The sequence below is a fragment of the Lucilia sericata genome, unplaced genomic scaffold (assembly GCF_015586225.1).
Source record: "Lucilia sericata isolate MDLA Ls3-8-SP2 unplaced genomic scaffold, ASM1558622v1 Contig000255F_arrow, whole genome shotgun sequence".
In the NCBI taxonomy this organism is placed as follows: domain Eukaryota; kingdom Metazoa; phylum Arthropoda; class Insecta; order Diptera; family Calliphoridae; genus Lucilia; species Lucilia sericata.
This window is the reverse complement of record NW_023994281.1, coordinates 79,255-95,272: the sequence shown is the minus strand read 5'-3', so window position 1 is coordinate 95,272 and position 16,018 is coordinate 79,255. Positions and strand designations below refer to the sequence as shown.

Genomic DNA, 16,018 nt, shown 5'->3' with positions numbered 1-16,018 from the left:
CTAAAGTCTATAGACTATACTTTCTTTAGATGTTTAACCTCATTATAGAGTTGCAATGTTTAATGGTTAAATTTATCTAATGTATCCTCAAAATTCCCAAAACTTAAAATTTCAACCAAAAACTCACCCCATGTAAGTAAATTCGTAAGTAAATTCCTAAAATAATTTAAATCTTGTAAATAAAAAATATTTTAAAGGAAATAACTATATATCAAGAATTATAGTCATAGTCATGATCATACACATATGACCTGTCAACAGTCATCACTTGCTGTGACAGCTCTAAATGACACATGTATAACTAAAAGTATGTTTTCCTTAAAAAAAAAACTATTTCATACAGTACATATTAGTTTTAAGTATTTTTTTAATATTTATTTATTTTCATATCTTTAACTTTAGACAACAAGCAGACATGTAGAATAACAAACAGAAAATTATACATATTTATTTATTTTTCATAAAAACCACTCACTTTTCTTAAAATAAACAATGATTTTTTTAAGAATTTTATTTAAAAAAAGTAAACAATTGCAAAAAAATGTATAAGAATAATAAAATTATTAAAAAAAGAGCTTATAAAATAAAATACGTATTTTGACTTCTTTTGAAGAACAAAAAAATATATCAAAACACAAAAAAAAATTGTATTAAATATAAATTCCTTTAAACAAACATTTGCTGAAATTATATTTATTTATGTTTTTTTATTATATTTGTATATTTTTCGATTATTACTACCATTATAATCGAAAAGGCTGAGAATTGAAAAGGTTTTTTCTCTGATTTGCTTTTTTGTGCAATTGTACTAGCACGAGCTAATATTTATTTTGTTTTGTTTTATTGATATTTTTGAAATTTACATACAAAGTCGTGGCTGGTATATTCATTTTGTTATTCTATATGTTACGGATGGATATAGGTTATAGAATAAAAACGGATTATAAAGAAAAATTATTGAGGGACTTGCTTACAGCATATTCAATTATATTTTTTATATGTTTGCTGAATTCGCAGCAATACTTTAGTTCATTAAGTGATAGACTGAGTTGTACAACTGATTATTACGATATTTAAAATCGAGCAATTTGATCAACCAACAAGTTCGTAAAAAGTCTTAATACAGGACCTAAAATGTAGAAAAGCTGCACATATTTTAGTGGTGGGTATCTTAGAATCGTTACACTCGAATATAACATTCTTATTTATTCTTTTTTTCTGGTTTTGTTTTTATTCTTGTTGTTTTTAGTTTTTATCCCACAATTTTTACTATTGTCAGTGGTTGTTTTCTTGTAAAACATGTAGGTGTCTATGAGTTAGTATATGTATGTTTGTATGAATTCCTATATAGTCGTAGTAGTTTTTTTTGGCCATATGCCAAATAAGTAAACAAAATCGACATTGGCAACCCACAATAAATGGACGCATGCATGTTTGGCACAAGGGCAGTTGGTTGCTTTGTTGTTATATGTATAAATTTGGCGGAAAATTCTGAAAATTTTAACATCCCAAGAAGTTTTTCTCTTACTCTTTGTTTTTAAAAAATTTTGCAAAAATGTATGTATGTATTTAATATTTCATATTTTTGGTAATAAGTAAAAGTGTTGGCTTCAGCAGAGTATTTAAGAGATTAACTTTGATTTTCAAAATTTGTTGCATTATTATATGTCAGCAAATACATTATTTTTCAAAGACACTAGACCATAGTCTAATTTTCATACTGGAATAAATCCAATTTAGTATCTTTAATTCTAAAAAGTACTAATTTTGCTTGAATTATTTTCTTGTTCAAAAATTTTCAAAATTTAGAATCTTTTTTATCATTTTTCAAATGATTAGACTTTTAGGCAAAATTTTCCTTATGTCATGAATTGTAGTAATCTTCCAATTTAGTTGATAACAAGACCAACCTTCATTTGGGATCACCTTAATCTTGTATAAACAAACATATACATATGAATGAATGTATGTATGTATTTATTTCGTTTCTGCATAAAAGGTATTACAACTTCCGGTTACAGTTGTTTGGTATCACATGCAGTCCCATATTTGAATACCAAAAAAAATGTATTTATTGTTAAAACAATATGCACATGAATTTCGTTATGCCAAAATATTATTTTATTCTCGAAAAATATATATTCATAATCTTTAGTTTTGACCAATTTATACACGTACATATTTTTTGCTTTAATAGGATATTGCAGATATCATATGTTTTCAACACTCTGCGGGATAAAAAAATTTACTTACGACATGGTAAAAGAAACAAATGCTTTAATTATACCCTACAGCACTTCTGTGGGGAATGGTATTGTTCATTTGTGCAGATGTTTATAGCATTCAAAAATAATAGCCCTACACGCAAAATCATTTTCTGATTCGATTAAGTCAAGCTCATCGATCTGTTTGAAACTTTTATTTTTGGAAATAACTCGGTATATCAGAAACTATTGGATATATAGCAATGAAATTTCACAGATTTGGAGCTGAGGTGTTTTCTGCCGTGTTTAAAAAAATTTTGTCCAAATCGGTGACTATAGGAAAAATATTTTAAATTTAAAATGGAATTTCTCTTTTTCCAAAATTAAAGTTAGAGTCAGGGATTGATTACTGTGTATGTTAAAAAATGTAAAAATTCCCATATTAAAGTTTTGCAAAACTTGTGACTTAAATAGATGATAGAAGTGGCTCTTACAATATACCAGGAAGAATGCTGGTAAAGATGAAGCCCGAAAATGTATTCCAGATTGTGTCTTAGAAATATGATCGTTTGTATTCATAAAAGCCTATACATGAATGTGGAAGTGCTATACGTGAACACCTGCCTTGACGGCCTTATTTCACGGTGGTCTTTTTCAACTACTGGGTGAGCTTTTGCAACGACTCACCACCGCCCCATTGTGCTTCTTACACGTAGGTGCAATTTACGTATATGGAATTTCCGGTCCAGTATATGTTCTCTTTGCTCGAGTGATCGACCATTCTCTGACCATAACTTTCGTTTACAACAACGCTGATGGGATGGCCTCTGTTGAGTAGGCAACAGCACCTAGAGACGTAATCGGTAGACCGAATGGATGGATTCGTACCATCAAATAAGCCGAGACTTTGTTCTTACTCACAATGACACACTGTGGTAATTCTGGTATGAACAGAGTTTACTCTGAACATACTTGGACATACATTTCATCCAGCAACACTCAACCCAGCACACTTCTCATTCATCCGACACACTTACTCTAGGTATACGGGTTGGCAAGGCCGGTATACCCCCACATTCATACTATATCATATACAATTAACATTAACTCATTTCCAACGCTTAGTCCCACAGTCGGCAACAGCACCGAACTTATACCGAAATATAGATTTCACCGTGCATCAGTCTTTTAACCGCAACTCACTCTTCCCTCGAATTCGGGTTGAAACCATAACCACTACGTGGATCCCAAGGAACCTCAACTAACTGACCAGCCAGGACAAGTCCTGCGGGCAACCTGCCACCCGTAGTACCAGATTATGTGGTTCTCTGGTTAGACCCCATGTCAAATCATACTAAGGACTAGCCGAGGAGTGAAGTGAAATCACCAGTCTAGGGTCTTTCATGAAGGAAACATGCCCCGGGGGGTTGTTGTTTGTGATAAAAGCCAAAACAGTTGAAAAAGAGAATAGAATAGAACCCATGAACTTGAGCCTGAAAAATATTTATTTAAAAACAACTCGGAAAGTATAGTCGGTATAGAGTATATTTTAATAATTATTTATTTTTCATAAAGAAGCTTTTATGTTGAATTTTACCTTAATTCCAAAGTATTTAAGCAATTAATTCATAAAAAAACAAACTTTCTAAATGAGGCTTTATATTGGAGTATAGGTCAAACATGGGCCGATCCTCATTAAATTTAGGAAAAGGATATATTTTTAAATAACAGTTATGTTGAGTTTCTTGGCGATACAAATGGTTACAAGTCAATTTTATACGTTTAAGACGTTTTTGTATTGGGGCCAGGGTCAAATAAGTGTCAAACATTACGAAAATTTGCAGTGTCATTTATACTTATATAAAACGTATTTGTGCCAATTTTTGATAGTATATTTGACGAAATTATGGCATAAAAAGCCCATATCGGGAGATACGGTTGTATGGGGGCTAGGTGAAATAATGGACCGATTTCAACCATATTCCCAATATGCTTCTTTCCTGTGCCAAAAAACACATTTGGTCCAAATTTCATAAAATTATCTTAAAAATTGCGGCCTATACCTTGCGCATAAGTTTTACATGAACAGCCAGCCAGCCGGACTTACGGACAGACGGACGGACATGTCATAATCGGCTCAAAAAGTGATTCTGAGTCGATCGGTATACTTTAAGTTTAGGACCAATATTTTTGTGTATTACAAACACCAGCACAAAGGTATAATACCCTTCCCACTATAGTGGTGTAGAGTATAACAAGATTAATGATGGGGAGCAGTATCGGTCCTGAAAATTCATGCTATTTTGCTTGTGTCTTACAAATAAAATGTTCTTTAATCAAGAAAAAACTCTTACTTGCATGAATATAAAAGGAACATTTTTTTATCAAAATCGAGTGAATAGTTTTTTCTATAAATAAAAAATTTCACAATTTTTCGTATTTTCACTACTAGAAAATTATTTATAAAATAAGCTTTTTTAATCCAACCTAGTATACATACAATATATACATATGTATGTACATTAGGGTGGCCCCGTTTGTTTGGAGGAAAATTATGGTGTCAATGTTTCCAACTAAAATTAAAGTTTAATTGCTACTAAGATACCATTTCTCAAAATTTTTGTTCTGGCTTCAATATTAAAGGATAAAAAGGTCCTTTTTTGAGGTTTTTATGATTTTTTTCATATTTCTTCCAAAAGAATGATATAAAATTTTGGTATCATAAAAAAGGTCCTTAAGAAACGCTTCCAATGGCATATCATTTTCGGTGGAAACATTAGTAACTTCCATTTTGAGGCCACCCTAATGTACATGATTTAATATTTGCTGGCTTAAAAAATGTTTTCTCAAACATATTTCCCATTAAAAATTCATAGTAAATGCCACATAATTTATGGAATTCAAATTGCACACATAAATTATAGCATCTTATATAGTTTAAGTGTTTTTTAATAAAATTATAAATTCTATTTTTTATGTTTTTCATCTCATCCCCCCCAAAAAAATATCACTGACACACGTGATAAATAAAACATAAAAAAGAAATTTTCCCAATAGTCATTCCACAAATGATGCTTAGCTAAAGATAATTTATTAGATGCGAATGTCCACAGATATTTTTATTTAGACTAAAACCACAAACAATTTTTTGCATGAGTAGTTTAGTTCATTTGGAATGAATTATTTATAAATATTTGAATTCTAGTCAATTACGTGTTGTTTATAAAAATAGTTTTTTTTTAATATGAATTTTTTTTTTTTTTTGCAAAATTTATTTATAAATAAATAAATTATATTTGAGTAATATAAAATTTGTGTTAATATTTCATATTTTTTTTTTTTTTTTTTTTTTCAACACGTATTCTGAGGTGTATGACTGATGAACATTTTGGTATTTCAAGCGGCAATAAAAATTTGAAATTTAAAAATAAAAAACAACAGCCAAATAATTGCCTGTCGTGAAAAAACAAGCAACAAATTATGAAAACGAAAATAATTTGTGCATATTTGTTTAACATAACAAAGGATTTTCTGCAAATTTATCACAAATTTAGTGTTAAGTTTCCAAAATAATAAAAAAAAAAAATTTTTGAAAATAAATTATGTTTTTAAAAATACTTGTTTGTGAAGGGTGTTGAAAGGTTTTGAAAAAAAATTATGTTAGATCATGTTAGAATATGACAATTATAAATGAAAAGCAACAAGAGTGCTATATATTCGGCTGTGCCGAATATTATATACCCACCATCAAATCATGTGTCTTCAATTTCAGGTGAATTTCGGAAAGTAGACCTATACTATAACAACCAATGTTTTTGCTACTACAATTTAATCATTTATTGGATTTTTTCTAAACTTATGGTCAATTTTGGACCGATCGTACTAAAATTCTACAAAGATTTTGCATTCAATAAAACTTGTTATGTCGAATATCAATGCTTTCTAAGCCTTTGATCCAATATGGCTCGATGCTCATAAAATTTTAAGATTTTAGATCCCATAAAACTAGTTCATGACGAATTTTATCGCTATACTGGTATTTTTAAGCCAGTTAGGCCGGTTATGGATAATGTCAATAACGGACCGATCCTCAAAATATTTGACAGTTAGAATTAAGTTACTATAAAACTTATTTTTGTCGAATTTCATTGCTTTCTATCATTTTGATGAAGTTGTTTATGTCGAATTTCGTTGCTATTCTTTAATGTCGAAGCAAGTTATTATTATGAGCGTTAAAGCTATTTTATGAGGGGGACCTTATATGAGGGGTAGAATTAAATATGGACCGATCCTCTTAGGGTAGGGTCAATTATGAGCCGATATCCATAAAACTTGGCAGTGAGATATTTGTTCTCCGACAACTTGTTTACGTTCCTTTAAAACTTGTTTATGTTGACTTTCTTGATTTATTCGTATTTTGAAGAAAATTGTGAGCTTTAAAGTAATTTTCCGAGGGAAACCTTATATAGGGGATAGGTTTAATTATGGGCCGATGTCCATCTAATTTGGCAGAGAGATTTTAGTTCCTCTAAAACTTGTTTATGTCAAATTTCGTCGCATTGCTATCATTTTGAAGCAAGTTATGAGCGTTATAGTCGTTTTCTGAGAGGAACCTTATATGGGGGGTAGGGTCAATTATGGACCGATTTGGTATGGAGATTTTGGTTCATATAAAATTTGTTTATGTGGAATATCATTGACATACTGATGATTTTAAACCAGTTATTACTGTTTACACTGTTTTTCGGGGGTCCACTATACGAAAACATGGACCGATATTTCCCATTTTCAATACTAAATAAACCTTACCTATAGAGAACATTTGTGGATAATTTCAACCCTCTAAATTTTTCCGGTCGGACTCTATTGTGTTTTCAACAGACAAACGGACGGATGGACAGACGGACGGACATGGCTAGATCATCTTAGAATTTAATAAGGACCCAGAATATATACCTATACTTTTGTGGGTCTATGACCAATATATCGATGTGTTACAAACGGAATGACAAAAACAATATACCCCTATCTTTTTTGATGGTGGGTATAAAAATATCAAGGTAATTAGTGACGTTTTAAACTAAACGTTAATATCAAAATATTCACATAGTTTAAAATACTTTGTATCTTTAACTTTATAAATAATTTCACATATTCTTTTTTAAATCTACATTTTTCAATTAAAATAAATTGCTTCATTTTTTCTTGGGGTATTTCCTGTCTTACGTTCGATTAATTTTCGCACAAAAAACAGTTCAAAAGTCAATTTTCTTTTTTGCATTTTGTTTATCTTTAAATTAAATAAAAAAAAAAAAAATAAGAAAAAAATACAAAATAAAATGTGAAGAAAAACAAACATTTATCATTTACCCAACATCAATCGATCAAATTTATCAAGTTTATACATCATTAATGATTTGTTTTCATTTTTATTCATACGCCTTTCTGTTCCATTTCTTTTATTTTCTTTTTTTCATTGATATCTGGTTTGTTTATTTAAGAAAAAATACTAAGAAATATCAAATAGTACAAAAACATAAAAAAAAATTACAAAAATAAACAGCGAATAATTTTTCATTGTTTTCAGAAATATATTTTGAGTTTTGCAGAATTAAGCAAAAAATCACTGTAAACAGAGAATTTGGCAAAAAAATGTTTCAAGATTTTTCTTTAAATTTTTTTAAAATATTTTTAATAAACTATTTAGTTAATCAAATAAATTTTAATCAATTCCATTTCATTTGTTAGCAAATAATTCTTTTGTCTATAATTAACTGCTAAGAAAATATATGTTAAAAAATTTATTTTGGAAAATTTTTTAGCAAATGCAATTGTTTGTAAACAAAATTCAATTGTTTATAATGATTTTTTAATGCAATAAAATATATAATGTTTTTTATTGAATCAAATGTGGGTTGTTATTTTTTCAATAATAAACTAAGAATAATACAATTCCTCCTAAGAACATAAAAAAAAATCTATAAATTATAACCGATATTGGAATTTTTTTTAGTTGCAGTTTTGTTATTTGATAAAAAACAGATATTTTTTGGTACTAAATATTTTTATTTCTACATATCAATTTTAATATAACAAGTAGTCTAGCCTGAGGTTTTTTCTAAATTTGTATTTATCTTTCTCTGCCCATATAGCGTTCATTGACCCGAGCATTTTTCTTAACTTAATGTTTGTACTAATTTCATTCATTTTCATTTAAAGTCATAATCTAAAGTCAATTTAAATATTTAGCATCCATTAACGTTTTATTTTCATCCCGCTGGCATTCATGTCGAACACATTAAGAAGAACATTTAACACTACGTGGTCTATACACAACCACTGCGGGAGTTTAAAAATAATCTCTGATGTCTGTGGATTAAGAGTGAATCATAGAAATAAATTTAGTTTTTTTCTGTTTTTAATCTAAATTTTTGTTTTATTTACTATTCAAAACTATATTTTAAGTAACTTTTTTATAAAATAGCTGCAAGCCTTAATATTAGAACATGTGCACATAGTGCACAGAATATGTGGCATAAATAATTTAGCGCAAAATTTCTACAGAGAAAATTTAATTAAATGTTAAATTTATCAAAAATTATTCATAAAAATGAAAATCGAAAAAGTCAGTTTTATCGAAAATTTTAAAAGTAAAATTTTTCAGACCATTTTATATAAAAAAAAATTTCTGTAAAAAGAGAATTTATCGAAAATTTTCACTTAAAACAGAACTTATCGAAAATTTTCCTTAAATAGAGAATTTATCGAAAATTTTCCATAAATAGAGAATTTATCGAAAATTTTCCATAAATAGAGAATTTATCGAAAATTTTCTATAAATAGAGAATTTATCGAAAATTTTCTAAAAATAGAGAATTTATCGAAAATTTTCTATAAATAGAGAATTTATCGAAAATTTTCTATAAAAAGAGAATTTATCGAAAATTCTCTATAAAAAGAGAATCGAAAATCCTCTCTAAAAAGAGAATTTATCGTACAATCTCTATAGAAAGAGAATTTATAGAAAATTTTTTATAAAAAGTATAATTTATCTAAAATTTTCCATTAAAAGAGAATTGATCGAAAATTTTCTTAAAAAGGAAAACTTATCGAAAATTTTCTATAAAAGGAGAATTTATCGAAAATTTTCTATAAAAGGAGAATTTATCGAAAATTTTCTAAAAAAGAGAATTTATCGAAAGTTTCCAATTAAAAGAGAATTTATCGAAAATTTTTTATAAAAAGTAAATTTATCGAAAATTTTCTACAAAAAGAGAATTTATCGAAAATTTTCTACAAAAAGAGAATTTATCGAAAATATTCTATAAAAGAAGAATTTATCGAAAAATCTCTATAAAAAGAGAATTTATCAAAAATTCTCTATTATAAAAGAATTTATCAAAAATTTTCTGTAAAAAGAGAATTTAGCAAAAATTCTCTGTAAAAAGAGAATTTATCGGAAATTTTCTATAAAAGGAGAACTTCTCGAAAATTTTCTATAAAAGAGAATTTAACGAAATTTTCTATAAAAAGAGAACTTATCGAAAATTTTCTATAAAAAGAGAATTTGTCGAAATTTTTCTATAAACGAGAATTTATCGAAATTTTTCAATAAAAAGAGAATTTATCGAAATTTTTCTATAAAAAGAGAATTTATCGAAAATTTTCTACAAAAGAGAGAATTCATGGAAAATTGTTTATAAAAAGAGAATTTTATTTTAATTTAATTTAATTTATTTTCAAAATAAACCTAGCCTGTTGGCCATAATCGGTTACAAATTTCTACTTAAAAATTTTCTATGAAAATTTTCCATTAAAGGACAATTTATCGAAAATTATTAATAAAAAGAGAATTTATTGAAAATTTTATACAAAAAGAGAATTTAACGAAATTTTCTATAAAAAGAGAATTTAACGAAATTTTCTATAAAAAGAGAATTTAACGAAATTTTCTATAAAAGGAGAATTTATCGAAAATTTTCTATAAAAAGAGAATTTATCGAAAATTTTCTATAAAAAGAGAACTTATCAAAAAGTTTCTATAAAATGAGAATTTATCGAAAAGTTTCTATAAAAAGAGAATTTATCGAAAAGTTGCTATAAAAAGAGAATTTATCGAAAATTTTCTATAAAAAGAGAATTTATCGAAAATTTTCTATAGAAAGAGAATTTATCGAAAATTCTCTATAAAAAGAGAATTTATCGAAAACTCTCTGTAAAAAGAGAATCGAAAATCCTCTTTAAAAAGAGAATTTATCGTACAATCTCAATAAAAAGAGAATTTATAGAAAATTTCTTATAAAAAGTATAATATATAGAAAATTTTCTATTAAAAGAGAATTGATCGAAAATTTTCTATAAAAGAGAATTTATCAAAAATATTCTATAAAAAGAGAATATATCGAAAATTTTCTATAAAAAGAGAATATATCGAAAATTTTCTATAAAAAGAGAATTTATCGAAAGTTTTCAATTTAAAGAGAATTTATCGAAAATTTTTTAGAAAAAGTAGATTTATCGAAAATTTTCTACAAAAAGAGAATTTGTCGAAAATTTTCTATAAAAGGAGAATTTATCGAAAAATCTCTATGAAAAGAGAATTTATCAAAAATTCTCTATAAAAGGAGAATTTATCAAAAATTCTCTATTAAAAAAGAATTTATCAAAAATTCTCTGTAAAAAGAGAATTTATCGGAAATTTTCTATAAAAGGAGAACTTCTCGAAAATTTTCTATAAAAGAGATAAAAGAGTATTTATCGAAAATTGTCTATAAAAAAAGAATTTATCGAAAATTGACTATAAAAAAAGAATTTATCGAAAATTTTCTATAAAAAGAGGATTTTATCGAAATTTTTCTATAAAAAGAGAATTTATCGAAAATTTTCTATAAAGAGAATTTAACGAAATTTTCTATAAAATGAGAACTTACCGAAAATTTTCTATACAAAGACAATTCTATAAAAGAGAGAATTTATCGAAAATTGTGTATAAAAAGAAAATTTATGGAAAATTTTCTATGAAAGGACAATTTATCGAAAATTGTTAATAAAAAGAGAATTTATTGAAAATTTTATATATCGAAAATTTTCTATGAAAGAAGAACTTATCGAAAATTGTCTATAAAGGGAGAATTTATCGAAAATTGTCTATAAAGGGAGAATTTATCGAAAATTTTCTATAAAAAGAGAATTTATCGAAAATTTTCTATAAAAAGAGAACTTATCAAAAAGTTTCTATAAAAAGAGAATTTATCGAAAAGTTTCTATAAAAAGAGAATTTATCGAAAAGTTTCTATAAAAAGAAAATTTATAGAAGATTTTCTATAGAAAGAGAATTTATCGAAAATTTTCAATGAAAAGACAATTTATCGAAAATCTTCAATGAAAAGAGAATTTATCGAAAATTTTCTATAAAAAGAGAATTATCTAAAATTTTCTATAAAAAGAGAATTTACTGAAATCTTTCTAAATTTATGGACAATATTCTTAAAAAGAAAATGCATCGAAAATGTTCTAGAAAAGTAAAAATTTAACAAAGATTTTCTATTGAAGACAATTTATTAAAACTTTTCCCAAATAGATAATCTATCAAAAATTCTTTATAAAAAAAGAAAAAAATTCTCTATAAAAAGTTCTAATTAATTATTTTACATTTTTTCATTCAAAGGACATTAAAGCTTATAAAAATAATCTTCAAACTGCCTCCAAATAGTTGAATGATCTCAAAATGTTTATACTGACTTTCAGATTGCATTATTAATTATATCATTTCTATAACGGCAAATTTATTGCGAAATTCAGCAAAAGTGTTAAGTTTTACATAAACAATACGCAAATGAAATACAAGTCAAGTGAAAGATTTATCAGAAAATTTGAAAACGAAAACTAAACAAAAGTTTTAACATTTTATATTGAAATCACACACACGAATGTATGTCTGTAGATATATCCATTGTTTTTTAGTTTTGTGTTATTTTCACTTCACTTCAAAATCATTTCAGTTCAATTGCATTTTAATGTATACAACAACGTTTTTTGATTTGGTGTGAAATAAATTTATTGCAATCAAACTTTCGTTGCCATAAATACGAAAAACATTAAGGCGTTTTGTGGAAATTCTGTAATATGATTTTGACTTTTTTGAATTTTAGTTTAGTAGTTGTTTACTACTGTTGATGTGTAAACAATTCTAGTTTTTTAAAATAACAAATTGAAATAATTTGAATAAATATTACCACTGAAAGTGTTTATAAAATAGAGCTGTAGTGTTGTTTTTTAGAAAATCTTTGTTTTTGATCATCTACGAATTTAAAGTATGAATAATGAATTTATTTTGTGTTAAAACTGCGGAAAAAACGAAACTTATCGAAAATTCTTTAAGCAATGTAAATTCTCAAAAAAAAAAAAGAATGAAATTATCGAAAATTTGGTAGAAGAGAGAATTTATCAAAAACGTCCTTAGAAGGAATTTTATCGAAAATTTTATTAACATAGAATCTATCAACAATTCTCTGAAAACACAGAATTTATTTCATTGAAAATAAACAAATCCTCAAAAATTCAACTATATGGGACTATTCTCTAACAGAGATTTTGTAGACTACTCTCTAACACACTAGGATTTATAGAAAATTGTCTATTAATAAGTTATAATATGTTCTATATGTTCAGTTCTAGTTCAGTTCTAGTTCAGTTTCTAGTTCAATTCTAGTTCAGTTCTAGATCAGTTCTAGTCAGTTCTAGTTCAGTTCTAGTTCAGTTCAGTTCTAGTTCAGTTCTAGTTCAGTTCTAGTTCAGTTCTAGTTCAGTTCTAGTTCAGTTCTAGTTCAGTTCTAGTTCAGTTCTAGTTCAGTTCTAGTTCAGTTCTAGTTCAGTTCTAGTTCAGTTCTAGTTCAGTTCTAGTTCAGTTTCTAGTTCAGTTCTAGTTCAGTTCTAGTTCAGTTCTAGTTCAGTTCTAGTTCAGTTCTAGTTCAGTTCTAGTTCAGTTCTAGTTCAGTTCTAGTTCAGTTCTAGTTCAGTTCTAGTTCAGTTCTAGTTCAGTTCTAGTTCAGTTCTAGTTCAGTTCTAGTTCAGTTCTAGTTCAGTTCTAGTTCAGTTCTAGTTCAGTTCTAGTTTCAGTTCTAGTTCAGTTCTAGTTCAGTTCTAGTTCAGTTCTAGTTCAGTTCTAGTTCAGTTCGTTCTTCTAGTTCAGTTCTAGTTCAGTTCTAGTTCAGTTCTAGTTCAGTTCTAGTTCAGTTCTAGTTCAGTTCTAGTTCAGTTCTAGTTCAGTTCTAGTTCAGTTCTAGTTCAGTTCTAGTTCAGTTCTAGTTCAGTTCTAGTTCAGTTCTAGTTCAGTTCTAGTTCAGTTCTAGTTCAGTTCTAGTTCAGTTCTAGTTCAGTTCTAGTTCAGTTCTAGTTCAGTTCTAGTTCAGTTCTAGTTCAGTTCTAGTTCAGTTCTAGTTCAGTTCAGTTCAGTTCCAGTTCAGTTCTAGTTCAGTTCTAGTTCAGTTCTAGTTCAGTTCTAGTTCAGTTCTAGTTCAGTTCTAGTTCAGTTCTAGTTCAGTTCTAGTTTAGTTCTAGTTCAGTTCTAGTTCAGTTCTAGTTCAGTTCTAGTTCAGTTCTATTCAGTTCTAGTTAGTTCTAGTTCAGTTCTAGTTCAGTTCTAGTTCAGTTCTAGTTCAGTTCTAGTTCAGTTCTAGTTCAGTTCTAGTTCAGTTCTAGTTCAGTTCTAGTTCAGTTCTAGTTCAGTTCTAGTTCAGTTCTAGTTCAGTTCTAGTTCAGTTCTAGTTCAGTTCTAGTTCAGTTCTAGTTCAGTTCTAGTTCACTTCTAGTTCAGTTCTAGTTCAGTTCTCTAGTTCAGTTCTAGTTCAGTTCTAGTTCAGTTCTAGTTCAGTTCTAGTTCAGTTCTAGTTCAGTTCTAGTTCAGTTCTAGTTCAGTTCTAGTTCAGTTCTAGTTCAGTTCTAGTTCAGTTCTAGTTCAGTTCTAGTTCAGTTCTAGTTCAGTTCTAGTTCAGTTCTAGTTCAGTTCTAGTTCAGTTCTAGTTCAGTTCTAGTTCAGTTCTAGTTCAGTTCTAGTTCAGTTCTAGTTCAGTTCTAGTTCAGTTCTAGTTCAGTTCTAGTTCAGTTCTAGTTCAGTTCTAGTTCAGTTCTAGTTCAGTTCTAGTTCAGTTCTAGTTCAGTTCTAGTTCAGTTCTAGTTCAGTTCTAGTTCAGTTCTAGTTCATTCTAGTTCAGTTCTAGTTCAGTTCTAGTTCAGTTCTAGTTCAGTTCTAGTTCAGTTCTAGTTCAGTTCTAGTTCAGTTCTAGTTCAGTTCTAGTTCAGTTCTAGTTCAGTTCTAGTTCAGTTCTAGTTCAGTTCTAGTTCAGTTCTTTCAGTTCTAGTTCAGTTCTAGTTCAGTTCTAGTTCAGTTCTAGTTCAGTTCTAGTTCAGTTCTAGTTCAGTTCTAGTTCAGTTCTAGTTCAGTTCTAGTTCAGTTCTAGTTCAGTTCTAGTTCAGTTCTAGTTCAGTTCTAGTTCAGTTCTAGTTCAGTCTAGTTCAGTTCTAGTTCAGTTCTAGTTCAGTTGAAAAATTTATTGAAAATTAAATTTTCTGTAAAAGTAAGACTTGATCAAACATTATATGAAAAAAAATTATATGAAAAAATTATATCAAAAATATTTTTAAAAATATTGATTGAAAATTTTTTTATTTTAAGAAAATTTTTTATATGAAATGTTTTTATGAAATTTTTAAATGAAGAAAATTTATTAAAATGCGGGAGAAATTCACATACATATTACTTTAATTGAAATTTGATTAAAAACACACTTACTAGATTCACATAATTCTGTCGAATTTTCCATTTTTAGTTTTTTTGATCTCCCAAAACAATTTAAAATTATTAACTTTTTTTCACTTTTCAAACTTTTATAATTTTTTCGTTCTAAAACCACTTAAGATTTCCAACGAATATTTTTTAATATTTTTTTGCAAACACATCAATCATTATTTATAATTTGAACATATAATATTATTTGTTGTTTGTGGTTTTAATTTTACATTAAATGCTTTTAGAAACATTTCATTTTGTAGCACAACACTTGAACACTTGTTTTGTCATTATCAGCATTAAATTTATGTTTTATATCGTTTTATTTTTTCTTGCAAAATTTATATTAAATGAATCATTTATAAATTTTTTATAAGGCTTTTAAATTTATCATTATTATATTTTTTCTTTTTAAAACAACACAGACAAAATATTAAATTTAAACAAAAGAATTTCTAATGACAGCCGTAAAAATGTGCGTTAGCGAAAGTGTGTTTTTTGTATTTCATATAAATTTAAAAATTTTCTATAAACTTTTCTTTTTTATTTATATTTTCTTTAATATTGTAGTATTAAACACAATTTTTTTTGTATTTTTATTTTTCTAACGAAAAACCACCGAAAGAAAATTTTAAAATTTCTATAACAAACCGCAAGTTTATAAACACAAAACTGGGATGAGGAAACAAAAAAATAAATTTTATATTTTACAGCACAATTGAAATAAAACAACAACAAATATAGAGGAAAAAACTTAATTTATTAAACAGTTTGTAGGTATGTATTTATTTATGTACGTCCGTCCATCCATTGGTATGTCTGATTGTCCGTCTAGTCTGTAAAAACAAATGTAAACAATTTAACTAAATGCATAAAATATATGATTTCTTCCTTCTTTTGCTTGTTGTTGTTGTTTTCTAAAATTTGCTTTTTGTTTTTAAATAATTTATTTTATTTTATAAGATTTATTCAGACAAAATATATGTATATTCCATTTTAATACAATTATATATATCTAATAATTTCT

At 27.0% G+C, this 16,018-nt stretch overlaps 1 protein-coding gene across 5 annotated transcripts in view; it reads right to left on the bottom strand.

The window, feature by feature from the left end:
- Positions 1 to 15,322, bottom strand: part of LOC119602819 (probable WRKY transcription factor protein 1) — a 150,832-nt gene extending 135,510 nt beyond the window's left edge. For 4 of the 5 annotated variants that reach the window (XM_037954566.1, XM_037954568.1, XM_037954569.1 and 1 more), the window contains exon 1: positions 14,995 to 15,321. In XM_037954566.1, the coding sequence (XP_037810494.1) occupies positions 14,995 to 15,025 (31 nt within the window). In that variant the 5' untranslated portion in view covers positions 15,026 to 15,321. Of the gene's footprint in view, positions 1 to 14,994 lie in introns of all 5 variants that reach the window. The other variant, XM_037954565.1, reaches the window with a different exon arrangement.
- Positions 15,323 to 16,018: the final 696 nt, after the last annotated feature.